This window comes from Coturnix japonica, chromosome 12, assembly GCF_054131305.1.
Source record: "Coturnix japonica strain WE chromosome 12, WE-NBRP24, whole genome shotgun sequence".
Taxonomy (NCBI): domain Eukaryota; kingdom Metazoa; phylum Chordata; class Aves; order Galliformes; family Phasianidae; genus Coturnix; species Coturnix japonica.
Genome location: NC_140674.1, coordinates 5,880,968 through 5,895,334, shown reverse-complemented (window position 1 = coordinate 5,895,334; position 14,367 = coordinate 5,880,968). Strand labels below are relative to the sequence as shown.

The following is a 14,367-nucleotide window of genomic DNA, read 5'->3' as shown; positions in this document are numbered from 1 at the left end:
GTCAGAATCTGGCTTCAGATTCTGGCTTCAAATTGCCCTTGGAATTCAAGCAGAGCTCCAGCAGAACTTCTGGCATTTGCAGCAGTTTGATTTCCTATTGTTGAGGATGTACTAAATCAGGCCAAACAAACAGGACAAAAAGAAACCCACAAGCCATTAAAAAAACAGCATAGTGCATAGTAGGTCTGAAATCTGGATGCCGTTGCCTTCGTAGTTAGATTTCTTCTGCTCTCCATAGCTGTTTTTTACAGTACTTTCTCTCAATTATGTCTAATTTTGCAGTATTCTAAGGAGTTTTTTCTTTACCCAACCAAAAGTCCTTGTTCGTGTTGAGTCATGACTTGAAATGCCAGTAGAGTGTGCTGATATCAGTTGTTTTGTGTTTCTAGAGATGACTTGGACCGAGCCATTGAAGAATTCACTCTGTCCTGCGCTGGCTACTGTGTAGCTACTTACGTGCTGGGGATCGGTGACAGACACAGTGACAATATCATGGTCAGAAAGAACGGTCAGGTAAAAATGTGTTCTGTTAGAACTGCAGCGGCTGTACGGGAATCTCCTTGGACTTCCAGTTTCTTTTGAGCATCAGTAGAATTAGATCCGAAAGTTGTGAGGTTTCTTTTGTTTACTGAGAATTGCAGAGGGCTTTAAAGACAGGTTGAAATGGAAGAGGAGTGGAAGGAACAGCCACTGCTTGCTTTGTAAGCAGCTGTTTTCCGAGTTATTCTGTGGATGATTCTCAGAGCATCTGAAAGGCCCCTTAATGGTGCAGTCACAGAGCAAAAGCTCCAAAAGTGCAAAATAGCATCTTTTAGAAATGCACGGAATGTAGTTCTGAGCAGTGTGGTTTTCCTGAATGCAGTGTCTGCAGATCAGGAACTTGAAAACAAACTAGAGGTTGTCTGTTTGTTTGTATCCGTGTCTATTTGTAATTAAATCTTGACACACTGTAAAACCAGGTACTCCAGGAGGGTTGAAGCAGTTACTATGAGGAGTAACATTGTGACTTAACTGTTGTTGGTATCAGCACCCTGTTGAGGTATTAGATAAATGGATTATTTCATTGGAGAAATTAATACTTATTTCTTTATTTTAGCTCTTTCATATAGATTTTGGGCATATTCTTGGCAACTTCAAGTCTAAGTTTGGAATTAAAAGGGAGAGGGTACCTTTCATACTCACCTATGATTTCATTCATGTTATTCAACAAGGAAAAACAGGGAACACTGAAAAATTTGGTCGGTGAGTGTTGTTTAAATCTGATCCTTTTGTAACTGAGCTGATCTCTGGTGACACTTTGCGATGCAGCAGGATCCTGTCCAGTTCCCTTTGCTCCTTCTCATGTGTGGATCTGTGCTAATGCATTTGTTATAGTCTGCTTCTCTGCTTGAGCTACAATTCATATACAGATTACTTTGTGCATTAGAAACTGCAGTGGAAAGACTCCTTTTTGTCTTCTCCAGCAGATGATGCAGGAGATGACATTCGGTGCACATTCGGTGTGCTAAGTCTTATTTAGGTGCTTGGGCATATATGATTGTGCTGACAATTCAATGTTTTTGCATTCTCTTCCCATCTTGGGTTAGAGAGCTGCAGTGGAAGACAAAGGTGTGTGATAAGGGAAAGCTCCCTCTTAGCTCCTGCTTACTGAGGAAGGTTTTTCTTTTCCCTTTCTGTGTCAGTCCCACCAAGTGACAGGATGGTCATTCTGGATGTTTCACAGGAAGAGTTTATTGGCAGAGATATAAAATGAGGCATTTAAATATGGCTTAACAAATTCTATGGCTATTCCTGGGAGAAGAGGGTGTATGTGTATTAGGAGAAATGGCAAATAACTGCCATTTCTCTCCTGGACAGTAATCAGATGAACCTGTAGCTCTGTTTTAAAAAGCATGAAGGTGACTGTGCTGTTGCAAGAACAGCTGTAGAATACGAAGTAATTTACACAGCAGTTTTCTGTTTCTGTTTTCCTTCCAAGTGTAACTGTTTAGTCTGGAGGGGTCTTCCTCTCATGGAAATCTCCAGGTTGGACAGTAGGCATAATGCAGTGACACACTGAGGGATACTGAGTGAGTTCTGAAGTGTCTGCATGAGAGGTCCTGATGCCAGCTTTAGCAGCCAGTTCAGTTATGACCAGGTTAGCAGGAAGAAATTACTTCACTTTACAGGGATAGGTAGGATTGGCAGAGAGTACTTTAGTGATTTTGTTTTCACCCATGGATCCACTGTGTGTCATCATCTGGGCATTTAACATAAATTATCAGAGAGATGGGATGGTGACCTTACTGTTCTGTGCCTGTTGTAAAGCTTTTGGTCTTTTCTAACAATGCTTGAAGGAGCGGTTAGAGAGGTATGGGATGTGTTGTGTTCATTCACGTGTTTTTTGGTTGAATATGAAGGTTCCGGCAGTATTGTGAAGAAGCATACCTGATTCTGAGAAAACATGGAAATCTATTTATTACACTTTTTGCACTGATGTTAACTGCAGGGCTTCCAGAGCTCACCTCTGTCAAGGACATCCAGTATCTCAAGGTAAGAATAAGACTTGCAGCTCAGTGTGATCGTAGCGTTATTCTAGCATGTGAATTTTGGTTCTAAGATGAACAATTCTTAATTTATTTCAATTTACCTCAAGACTCCCATGAAGTTCTCAACGCACTCCTTTTCATCTGTGTAGAATAAAGTACCTATTCCTTCTGGGGGCTAAAAGGAAATGATGAGTATTTGTTCCTCTCTACCATTCTTTGATGTGAGTTTGGTCATCTTACATCTCACATGTAGCCACTTAGCGGTGTTTGCTTCTTGGCTCAGTACACGAGCATAGACCTGTAAAGGTGAAATTTATTTGCTTAATTCTTTTTTTTTTGAAGACTTTAAACTCAGAAAATATCACGGCTGTGTTGCACAATGAATAATAGGTTAAAAACTGTCAAAATAGGCAGGAGCAGAATGTGGGTTGTGTGCAGAGAAGAACCTGACTGTGGGTTTTTAAATCTGCAGCCGTGCTGATGTTCTGCTCTGTTGTGTTTCCCTACCCCAGGATTCACTGGCCTTGGGGAAGAGTGAGGAAGAAGCACTAAAACAGTTTAAGCAAAAGTTTGATGAAGCACTCCGGGAAAGTTGGACTACTAAAGTGAACTGGATGGCTCACACTGTTCGCAAGGATTACAGATCCTAGAGGAGTTTTGGATTTGCACTAAGCTGAATGTTACCTTGAGAAGTGTTTTTGAACGGGACCTGTAGTATGGACCAATAAAACTTATTTAAATAAGAAAAGAAGGCAACAACAAAAAGAAACGGGCTGAAATAATTCCTGATTCTTTTGCACTCTGCTTCTGAATGCCTGATCCCAAGACTGTCTCCACAAACGGTGACCAACCTGGATAATCAGTTCCTGCTGACTTTGCACGCTGAGAGCTACTAGGCATTTTTAAATATCCTTTGGTACTTTATGGAGGTGTAAATGTTTGTTTTATGGTTAGGGTAATGTACTCTAACACGCTCAGGAGGTTTGAAGGCCTCTGAAAGAACTGTTTTCTGTTTTAAAATCGGGACTTGAAGAGTAAAATTTTCTTTATTCTAATCTAGCTAAAAATGACCATGTGTATATTTTTCATATGAATTCTGCCATACTGGCACAGATGCATTAATTCTACTGTAAATAGCAACCACAGTATCACTGTACTACAGGGAGCTGCTTAATGTCTTATACTGCTGCCAAAGGACGAGTACCAGGTATTTGTAAGGTTTCTTGCAGAGCGATGAGGGAGGGAGGCAGAGCCTGTGAAATGTTGCAGCATCCAGATAGCCGTGGTTGTAGTTTTGTCCTTTCAGAAAGAGGAAAGGCTAATTGCAAATATGTCTGAACCACCCCTTGATAACAGTCTCCCATTCAGCTCCTGGGGCTTTTCTGCTCCCTAGGAGATGCGTTTAGTTCAGCTTCAACAAGAAGCTCCTTACAGCCCTTCACTGAAACTCTTGTGTCAGATTTCTTGTGCCCTGCAAATGTGCAGCAATTGTGTCTTATGGATGGAAGATTTTCATACGTATCATACACAGTGTTTTTTAGAGCATAAATACCAACTGAAACCAAAATATTTTGAAAGCGAGTATTTATGGGAAAAGACCATTCCGTGGAACACCAATGAGAAGTCATTTTTCTCTTCTGTGTGTATTAAAAGCTTGCAGTAATGTCGCTTTACCACGATACCTGTGTTGAAGATGTTTGCTGAAGAAACTGGATTTGTTTTAATTTATTTAGTGAGGTACCAGCCTTTTAGGTGCTTAAATGGAGAGCAAATCTGTGACGTGCAATAGGAACTGCTGGTTAAAAGATGTAACATACTGTTTCTGAACATCAGCAAGATAGACTTTAACTACTGCTTGTTCTCCAAAGAACACTGGTAGCTCTCAGTTCTTGTTGACATTTGAAAGAGAATTAAAACGTATTTAATTTTTGGCTAAATTGTTGTTTTACATAGAAATGTTTTATGTAGGAACTTAATTAAAGGTGGTTTTACTTTGTTGAGATTGGGTTTTTTTGTTTTTTTTTTTTGTTTTATTGTTCTGGTTTTTTTTTGATGTGGACCTTTTAAAGGTTGGGAGGTGGGGGGGGGGGGGGGGGGCAGGATAACATTTTAGGTCCTGATTTTATTCTCTTGCTCTAACTCTTGGGGCTGATCTAACAAGACCTCAGCTTCCAGAACATTGTAAAAGTAACAAATGCATTGTCACTATTTGTTTATTTATGTTGTAGAAGCAGATGGAAGTGTTAGAAAGAAACTACTCTGCAGCTGACAACCCTAAAAGAAGTGATTTCATCCTCAGCTAATTCGCAGCGTGTACATTTGTATAAGCAATCATTCTTAGACATGCTACATTTGTCTGTGAGATGAGGTACTCACACATCTCTGGTGTGTCGTGTTGAGGGACACGTAACTTTTCCCAGGGCTTTGATACAGTTGGCCAACGTCGGCTCCTTGGATGAAGAGCTTCTCCAGTGCTTCCCAGGGAATTCAGACACCCAGCTCGTATTAGCAGCTGTTCCTCAAATGCTGTGGCAAAATGGCATTTACTGCTGACCAAGTGAGAAGACAAGACAATGTTTTTTCTTTAATGAGGTGAATTTGCGTGCTACAATAATGGATGCCTTTCCAGCCAGATTAGCCTACATGGGGAACTGCACCACCACTGTCTGGTAAACTGCAAGGGAAGATTTTGCCAGTCAGATGTTGATATAACCTTATCTGCTGTGTCATTTCCAGAACATCTGTCTAAAAGCTCAACTGCATTACTTGTTTTAACAAGTTTTCCTATATTGGATCAGATTTTAAATGGTGCTGTTGCAATGAGTCAGTCCTTCATCCTTTCAGCCTGTCATTTTGCTTTTCCTCAGGTGATTATGCTGAAATCTTCCCTGGCTTTGCTTGATGAAATGGGATGGGGATTAATTTATGTTCCTTAAGTAGTTGCACGGCTCACTCTTGGTAAGTCTGTGAAGGATCACACCTTAACAATTTAAGAATAGTGATCACAGAAAAGTGTAAGAGGTTAATTGTGATTTGCTGGACAGCATCTGGCTTTTATGAAAGCAACAATCCAGCACCATGGAAACACGGTTTGTGAGGGATTACTACTCTCTGTAGTGCAAAGATATATGTAAGATCTAATTTTTTGCCTTGGAGTTTTACATCTGTTTCTTCTGGGAGTGCCTCTATCCCCTGAAATCCAGGGAGAAGTGAGGACCTGACTGGATTGTTCCTGTTTGTGAATCCTGCCTGAGGTTTGCTCCTATTTATTTTCCAAGCTTTGCTCAGTGAGCAACCGCTGGATGCACGTTGTGATGTGACCGTTGTACAACACAGCCAGAGCAACTCATTCTAATTCGTGAAACTGTTTCTTTACTTCCTCTGCATAAAGAACATTGAATCTTCACCCAGCTTATCTCAAAGGGTGCTGAGCAGTATTGCTCAGGAGTGTGGGAAAGATGTTTCCATGGCTATGAATTTCTCCTGTAGAAGCAGTTTTCCATGGGGCAGCAGGGTGAGTAGCCAAGAATATTAGAATGGATGACAGCGTGGTTACAGTGCTCCTTAGGTAAAGAAAAACAATGTGGATTCCAGTCCCTGCACACAACATTGAAATCAAAATGGAACAACTCCTAAAGGGGAAGTGGGGAAGACAGAAAGAGACTCCTTTCTCCTATGGGCCAGTGACTTGTTAATTTAGGAAGAGGAGTGATTAAGCAGAGGTACAAACTTTTTATGCCACGGTCCTTTTGCTTGACTGAATAAAACGACCCTTAATGTTTAGTCTTGCTGAGATAAAGTTTGTTTAGTTAATTCCCTGCCAGAGAACAAAGAATATATCCTGCATATAGAGTTGGGGCAGTTGGCATGGGAGGAAAAGAGGCCCTTTGCTCGGCTCAGGAGATTACTTGTACCCTGAACCTGCACTTCTGAGTTCCATAGAGACAGTTCTGTGTATGGCTGGACCTTAAAGCCACCCACCACCCAGCACTGTATATTGACTAGTCAGCTTTCTGGTCATCACTGTGAAGGGAATGGACATAGCTTGAGGTGTGGGTTCCACTAATAAGCTTAAACTTTGAATGCTTGTGCTGCAATACAGAGGCTTAAATACTTATTTGTGAGTTATTCCTTCTCTTAAGGAGAGGGGCTGGGTCATAAGTTGGGCATTGAATGCGTGAATAAAATTTGAATGCAATTTTTGTAGCCCAGATAGTCTTTAGAAGCTCTTTCCCCCATCAAATTACATACCCATAACAGTTAATTTAAAAATAAGTTTAATATTCCAGACCACAAGTAACACTGAAACATACCTACACATTACAAACAATTGTAATGTACCCGCTGGTTTGGCATTTAATACTTGCTTTCTCTTTCGCAGCTCAGTGTGATAATCTTCATTCCTTGCAGGGAAAAATAAAACTCTTTGAAGCTGTTTGAAATCATTTCCTTTTCTTAACAGCTGAGACACTTACAGTTCCTACTTACAGACTTTGTACTGGTTAAATGAGTGGATGCGTATCTGCTACTTATGGTAAGTATGAACAGCAGTAGAGCTGCAGTTGCTGATGCTGCGATACAGATTGTACAGACTGAGGGTTCAGCCTAAATGGATCCAAGCTTCGGCATTTTGGATGTAGTCAGGTATCAACAAGGCACCTGCTGTATTTCTTTAATCGCATCTGCACACTTTCTGGCCTTTTGTAATCAATGTAGTAGAGCTGCCACATCCTCCTCTGTCGTAGTGATCCAGCAGGCTGTGAGCAATGAAGCTGCTTTCTGAATGCAGCGTCTCACATTTTCGGCAGACAAGGATTTCACATTTCGGGCACATTTTTCCAGAGTGTGGTTGCCTTAAAGAACAGATTTCCTCCCGTGCCGGCTTCTGCTTTTTGGAGCCTTTCCTGTGTAAGCATCTCTTCTTGTCTTCAAAACTCTGACTCCTTCCCTGAGAGCTGGAACAGTCAGAGGAAAGAAAGGTGACAAATTTAACCTGTGTATTTCCTAAATGAATGACATCAGCAGGAGCGGTTACTGTTGATTTATGAGTCCTTACTGAGGTTCTGTGACACTCTATGAGCAGGAGCAGTGTGTGATCTGCAGAAAACAGGAGTGGACAGAAAATGAAGAAATCTGGCTCTGGTGTTACAGCGGCAGTGATAAGCCATTGGTTTTTAGGCACAGAGTTATTACAAGGGCTGTCCATCATTATTTAAACACAAATGTGAAATAAAAAGAAATGAAGTTGGCCAGTTAGATGGGCTCTGTGGTTCTTCACTATTCACTTTTTCTGTAATCATGACACACCCTCATGCATGAAAACAATTTTCATACAGATGTGCATCTAAATTGAAGGCTCCTGATATAATAAAATTCATCAATGCTATTGTAAGGGTGGGTTCTCTTTCTCCTTGCCTGCACAGGGCTCATAGACAAGCCCTGTCTCATACTGTCTTTGGGTAGAGGTTGAAGGGGTAGAAGAAAAGCAGCTTTGATATACTGCATTTTATATGAAAGAGGTTGCAGGTTAGGGTCATGGTTTATATTCACCAACAGGAACTCACAAACCAGTGCTGAACAGCAGAGATCTGATTTAGCTGCAGCACTGTGAAAGCTCTGTAGGCCCTGATGGCCTGAATCCTTACAAACACTGCCATGCAATATGTCTGCAGAAAACACCCAGTAAAACCTGAAGGCTCTTTCCATTAATGTGATTTCCATGGGAGGAGGATGCTGTGTTGCTGCTTTTTTTGGATAAAACTGGGAAATCCTCTAACTGTCACTTTCCAATTACCATCAAGGCCTGCACAGTGTGGTTTTGCTGCCTCTACAATGCATGCTGCAGTAAAATCATGGATAATAAAGCCAATTCACAACTAATTCACTAACTTCTTGGATTTTCTTTGACACCTTCCAGTGCCGTTCCCCATGAATGTAACAAGGTAAGTCTCAAAGCAGAGCCCTTGTTCTCAATTGTTTGGCAGTTGGACTGATTGAAAGAAGAATCTGGCTCTCAGAACCATCCCTGGCCTGTGTATTTTAATCTTATATCAAGCTTGTAACCAGTTGCTGTGACTGTCAAACTTAATGTAGTTAGCTGAGTAATTGCTGCGACTTGCATGTACTTCCTGCTAAGACGGTAATTTCATGATCATTAGCAAAGACAGACTCTTTTTAGGAGGTCTGCATAGAAAATAGCTTTTGTAATGGATGAAGAAAGTCACTTTTAGATTCTATCACGACGCGTACAGTACATTTACCTCCTGTTGAGGAAAAGTAACATCAAACACAAGTACTCGAGAAGAGAATTTCAAATCCCATGAGTGATGGAACTATCTCAGACCTGACAGACCACAGAGCAGTGAGCTCCAGTACATCTTTGACTCCTTGCTTTTGCTCTGGTGATAAAAGGAATAGTTTTCCATTTGTTGTCTTTATTTGTTTTTAAATCCCTGTTCCAAATGCAGCAGGCACAAAGGTGCTGCTGTAGGGATGAGATGCAGGAGGACTTGGTAGCTGTAACTTTTGAACACTGATTTTGGGTGCTGCTGAACCGCTGCTGTTTGTGGCACCCTGCAGCTAGAGATGCTTCACTGGTGCAACAAAATTCCTTCCTGGAGACAGCCCTGGGCAGCACTGGGATGTCTGTGGACAAACAGGTACCAGCCTTTCTTGACTGGGTGGGGAGAGGAGTCATAAGAAATGATTAAAAGAAGAACATGCAGATACATGAAACTTGGAGACCTTAAATTCATACGTATGTCTGTGAGTTCAGATGTGGTTGTTTAATTAGCCTATAACAATTTCCTTGTTCATGAAACTGTCAATACAGCAGAACGCACAAAGGTATTTCTGGCTCTTTGAGGTGCACTGGAAGTGTTTATAAATAAACTTCTCATTTAAGTAAGTTTACGAAGTAGAATCTCAGCTGTACTTACAGTTTATTCCTGGGAGACCCAGAGAAGAGGCTCAGTCCAGATAATCGTTTCTTAAATATTCGCTCCCTCTTTTTCCGGCTGTGTTTCCCATCTCCTGTGCTTTCTTCTGTAAGTTCCTTCTTTCCTTTCTGCCAGCTCATTTTATCTGTTGTCACAGCGGCACCTGCTCAGATGAAAGCAGAAGTCTGAATGGCTTTTGGAAATAGTCTCTCCCTTACTGTGCTGCACCTGGCAAATTCCCGCTCTGTTTCTCTACAGACCTGTGAGGTTCCTGGCTATGTGGATGGCTGAGCAGAGATCAGCCAGCAGCTGCTTTCCATCAGATGGAACAAGTGTGTGCTTTGAAAAAATCCTGCAGCCTCGAGGCAAATCTAGATATTCTTCTTCAACCGCTGTTCCACATGATTATGGAAAGGAAGCTTGGGCAGCAAATATAATAAATACCTCCTTTTCCATGCACTCTTTCATGCTTGGGTTCATTGGTGAAAAGCAAGAAAGGAGGAGGAGGCTCATTTGATAAAGGAGCCAGGAGCCAACAGAACAGTTTTGCACAGAGAACAGAAGCAGACAAACAAATGTTGGGAGATGGAACAAACACTGCAATGCAAAAACCAGAACCCTGGAAAGATGAAGAACCAACTGGGGATTTTAGTTCAGGCTTGGAAATTGTTTCCTCTTTCTTTTGATGAAGCAGTTGATTAGGCTGCATTTCCGCATTGCATTGCTTTGTCTCCAAGAATTATCCCTTTAGCCTCACTGATCGAATTAGTCTCCCTGCTCTACATTTGATACTTAGTAATTGCATTAACTTTTGGTTGCTCAGCTTGGAGGGTACTGTCCAACCCCCTCCTAATGACTGGAACTGCTTGTCTGTTTCTACCTGTTGTTTAAAATGTTTTCCATGAATCTTCCATGGATCTTCCTCTAAAACAAGGCATACAAACTTTGTAGGATCAAAATCAAACCCAACCATTCTGCACTAGAAACTTTTCTGATTTTATCCTTTCTCCCTTTCATTCCTTGCTCCCAACCACCCACTGAAACCAGATTTTTAGATGCAAGGCTCCAGAACTGCTCAGGTGAGTTGGGACTGTTCCTTCTTCAGAAATGGCAGAAAATATTTTCATGAAATAAATTAAAATCAGCTCATTGACCTGTAAAGGAAACTGGCAGTAATTGTTTTATTCACTCAATATGAGTGAATTCACTCAATATGAGTGAATAAAAGTTGTGAATGAAAGAAAACTATCCCCTTCATAATGAAAGGAATTCACTTTTTAATTTGTATCGAAATAATCTGCAAGTTCACAATCTTTATTCTAGTACAGTGGTGCTGAGGTGAAGCCTTGCAGAACAGAGCAATCTTTGGCAAATAAAAAGCAGCATCAGGGGAGGCAGGAATCTGTCCTACCTTAAGAAGTGAGCTTCAAAGGCTTTTTGCTGCGGGATCTTTCAGTACTAATTCGTCTTGTCTGAAAGATCAAGAGGAGGAAATGTAATGTTGAATCTACAGGTGTAAGTGTATGGAAATTGGTGACAAAGAATAGAAGATACACAGAAGGGATCTTTTCTAAAGCCTTTTAGCCAATAATAATAATATATTGAATAATTTCAATTTCACTCCTTTAAACATGCAATTATTGGCTGTGTGTCTGACAATAAGTTTCCTTTAAACAACAGAAGGTCCTGACAGCGTACAACACTTCAGGAACCTCTGTGTTACCTCTGTGTGCTGTGTCTGAAAAGCAAGCTCTGGTACCTGCTAGACTATAGATGTCAAAACTCATTCCTGGACTATTTGAGCAGCAGATTGGTGTCTCTATAACTGTTGTCATATTTCTATGATTTCAGGACTAACTATGAATTACAGTAGGGGTAAAGAAAAGCAAATTACAAATGATAGTAGCAATTTTCCCTACCCAGGTCTGGCAGGAAGTAGGAAACGTTTTCCAGGAATGGAGCATCTCCCCAGTCACCCCTCCAATCACAGCAGCACACAGCAGCCACATAGATCCTGAGATACAGAACAGAACAAGAGCTAAGCTTTGTGGAAGGGACTGTAAGGCAAATGTGCAGGGCAAAGGGTGCCAAACAGGAAGGGAGATCAGGAGAGGGGAAATGACATGACAGCAACTTGGGAAAGATTTCTGTGTCCCCAGGATGCAGCTTTTCTGATCCAGTTCTGTGTAAAGTAAAATTTGTTTGAATTCTGACCATATTCTTTATGCCACCACGGGGTGTCTCTGCATCTCCTCATACACTGAAGGCTTTGGCAGCCTCCAGCACCAGGCTGTGGTCTCTTTCATGGGGGCATAAGGCTAAAGGGAAACAGTCCCCATCTTGGCTGCAGATTGTCTTCAGGATCACAAGGCTGCTTGGGCTGGAATGGCGATGCCTTTGTTAGTGAGAATTTCTTCATTTGAAAATAAGGCCACAGTACAGTGATGTACCTCATTTGGTTTTAGGGGCTCTCCCCTACAGGACTGAAACAAGCTGTGGCATGTGATGTGGCACACTGACCTAGATCAAGCTCACTCTGCTGGTGCAGGTTTGAGGCACTCTCCATGTACTGACACACTTTCTGCTAAAGCAGACAATCTCTCTGTGCCATTTTACCTTTGTGCTCATGTGTTCTGGATAATTAGACAGAAATAAAGTTGTGTGCTTGTACCAGATGTGGATCAAGTTAATTTTAACATCATTTAGGGCAGAACAATAGCAAAAAATGTAAAACACTTGAAATACACTAGCTCAGCTACTAGCAGTTCACAAAACAGAGGCTGATTACATTTTGCTTACCTAATTGTGAATCTCTTCCCAAGGCCCCATTCTCTTTTCCTGGCCATAAGTAAATGCAATCTGAGAATGAGGTCATCACTAGCATAGTTATGGAGGTGATGATTGTCCATCAGTGATCGTCATAAATGCAGGAGCATAACATCCTTGTGCCCTAGAAGATGCGAGTGTTGCTCTTTAGACTTTACCTCTCCAACCACTTCTGATATGTTTCTCAAATAGTGTTTGTCTTGGAAGTGATCTTAATTGGTAATCTCTGCCCTGACCACAACCCAGGAATAGTCCAAATGAGGGTTTTCTTGAAAGAAGGAAGGGAAGGGAAGGGAAGGGAAGGGAAGGGAAGGGAAGGGAAGGGAAGGGAAGGGAAGGGAAGGGAAGGGAAGGGAATGAATTCAAGGGCTGGAGTGAAACTAGCGATCTGGACTTTGACGTAGGAAACAGCTAAGCATCCCAATACCTGGCAATATCTGGGCTGTGTACTGCTGCTCTGGGTGGCTCGTATACCTGGGGTATTTTCCTTCTTCCCATGAAAACCTTCAACTTGTTGATAGAGAGCTTAGGAACTGAGACTGATGCTTTGCCCTCCACATCAGCCTTTGCCTGTTGCTTAGAGAAATGGGTCATCTTGTCCTTGGCTTCAAACACGCGGAGGACACAGACTTAATTTGATGATGCTTTAATTGTACTTCATCCCCAGCAGGCACCCCAAAATCTGGGGTCTAGATCCATACAAAAGCTCCTCAGCGCTCTCTAGGTGAGCCCTTACCTTACTTGGGTAGATGCCCATTTCTAAAGGCTCACAGCAGCTCTCGTTGACATCCATGGAAAGGTTGTGAAGTGTCGTGGTGGTGTCTGGTGTGGTGCTTCCACAAGCGGAGTGGAACAAGCCACCAGTGGGGGCAGCAATGTTAAGTTCCCATTTCTTTTAAAAGCTGTGTTATTTTTCATCCTCTTTGGCCTTTATGTCGGGTATGGCCTCGGTTCAAGTGCACAGGAGGACGTTCTGCTTCAAAGGAAGTTTGGTTGTGCAAGGGAGCTAAAGAAATGCTGACTTCAATGAAGGAGATTCGAAGTGGAGAGTGGTTGCCCCGACCTAGGCTGAGTGGGAGGCAAAGGTGGCAAGAATTCCAAGCCAGAAGCACATGGGCTTGGCTGCTGATATATTTCATTTCAGAGATTGCGGTTAGAAAATAATGGTCCATCCAGTAGCTCGACTGATTCTGGTTTTGCTGTATGCTATGGGTAGCAATTACAACCCCGACAGCTGCTTTTTGTTCACAAGTACTCGCTCATGACAGCACAGACCGAACTGCAATTCCCCTCTGCTGTTTTGCTTTGTTTTGTTTCTAGAAAGGGAAGGAAGGAAGAAGGTGACACAGACAAAGGCATTATCCCCACACCTGCCATCGGAGCGAGCCCAGCCCTGCAGCCGCACCCCAGGCTGCTGCTGCTCCCCGCGGGGAGGCGATGCGGGCGGAGCGGCGGCTGCGTTTCCATGAGTCACTCCAGGACTTTGTGCTGCCTGCTGTGAGGTGGGGAGGGGGTATCTCCGTGCCGACGTCCTACTCCGTGATGTGAGGCACAGGCATGCTCAGTAGCTGGTGCCTACCCCTCCTCTCTCGGCAACAGTGCCTACAACACTGAGAGACCGCTGGCAGCCGGAGCGGGGCCGGAAAGCCATCTTTGTGGGAGCGGAGGCAGCGGCGGTCGGGAGCCATGTGAGTCCCCGCGGCCGCCAGCAGCGAGCGCAGCCGGGGCGTTCCTGCGGCCGTCGGTGGGCTCGGTGCCTGCGGGGCGGGCGGGGGCCGGAGCCGGGGCCGGAGCGAGACGGTGTCTGGAGCCGCTGCAGCCCTTGTGGGTGGCACCCGCACGGCTGCCGGCTCTGGGGTGCGGGGCTGGGCGGACGCGAGTTGGGTGGCGGAGCCCCGGCGGGTACCGAGGGCGATTAGCGGCGCCGCTGTACGTGCAGCCGGCCGGCAGCGGGGAGATGATGGGATAGAGAGTCGAAATGCTGGGCCAGGATCCTCAACAGGTGTGGGGTTGTTGAACAGTCTGAGTCACTCAGCGTTGCTGAGCCGCTGCTGCCGAGTCCTGTTTATTCTCGC

General features: G+C 43.2%; 2 protein-coding genes and 1 long non-coding RNA gene across 10 annotated transcripts in view; 2 read left to right on the top strand and 1 right to left on the bottom strand.

Annotated features, from left to right (window-relative positions):
• Positions 1 to 4,528, top strand: part of PIK3CB (phosphatidylinositol-4,5-bisphosphate 3-kinase catalytic subunit beta) — a 100,590-nt gene extending 96,062 nt beyond the window's left edge. For all 7 annotated transcript variants that reach the window (XM_085512829.1, XM_085512828.1, XM_015871195.3 and 4 more), the window contains 4 exons: positions 390 to 513; positions 1,097 to 1,242; positions 2,400 to 2,532; positions 3,041 to 4,528. In XM_085512829.1, coding sequence (XP_085368955.1) covers positions 390 to 513; positions 1,097 to 1,242; positions 2,400 to 2,532; positions 3,041 to 3,178 — 541 coding nt within the window. In that variant the 3' untranslated portion in view covers positions 3,179 to 4,528. The remainder of the gene's footprint in view (positions 1 to 389; positions 514 to 1,096; positions 1,243 to 2,399; positions 2,533 to 3,040) is intronic.
• Positions 4,529 to 9,603: 5,075 nt separating this feature from the next.
• Positions 9,604 to 13,755, bottom strand: LOC107317967 (uncharacterized). Of its 2 annotated transcripts, none has more exons than XR_014933181.1 (3): positions 13,029 to 13,755; positions 11,386 to 12,416; positions 9,604 to 10,938 (listed from the first exon to the last, which is right to left on the bottom strand). It is a non-coding gene; the product is annotated as an uncharacterized LOC107317967 (long non-coding RNA). The 2 variants fall into 2 exon arrangements; XR_014933182.1 differs by having other exon boundaries at positions 11,386 to 11,480.
• A 125-nt stretch (positions 13,756 to 13,880) lies between these two features.
• LOC107317966 (vesicle-associated membrane protein 2-like) overlaps positions 13,881 to 14,367 on the top strand; it is a 41,804-nt gene continuing 41,317 nt past the window's right edge. The window contains exon 1 of the mRNA XM_015871228.3: positions 13,881 to 13,980. Coding sequence (XP_015726714.1) covers positions 13,979 to 13,980 — 2 coding nt within the window. The 5' untranslated portion in view covers positions 13,881 to 13,978. The remainder of the gene's footprint in view (positions 13,981 to 14,367) is intronic.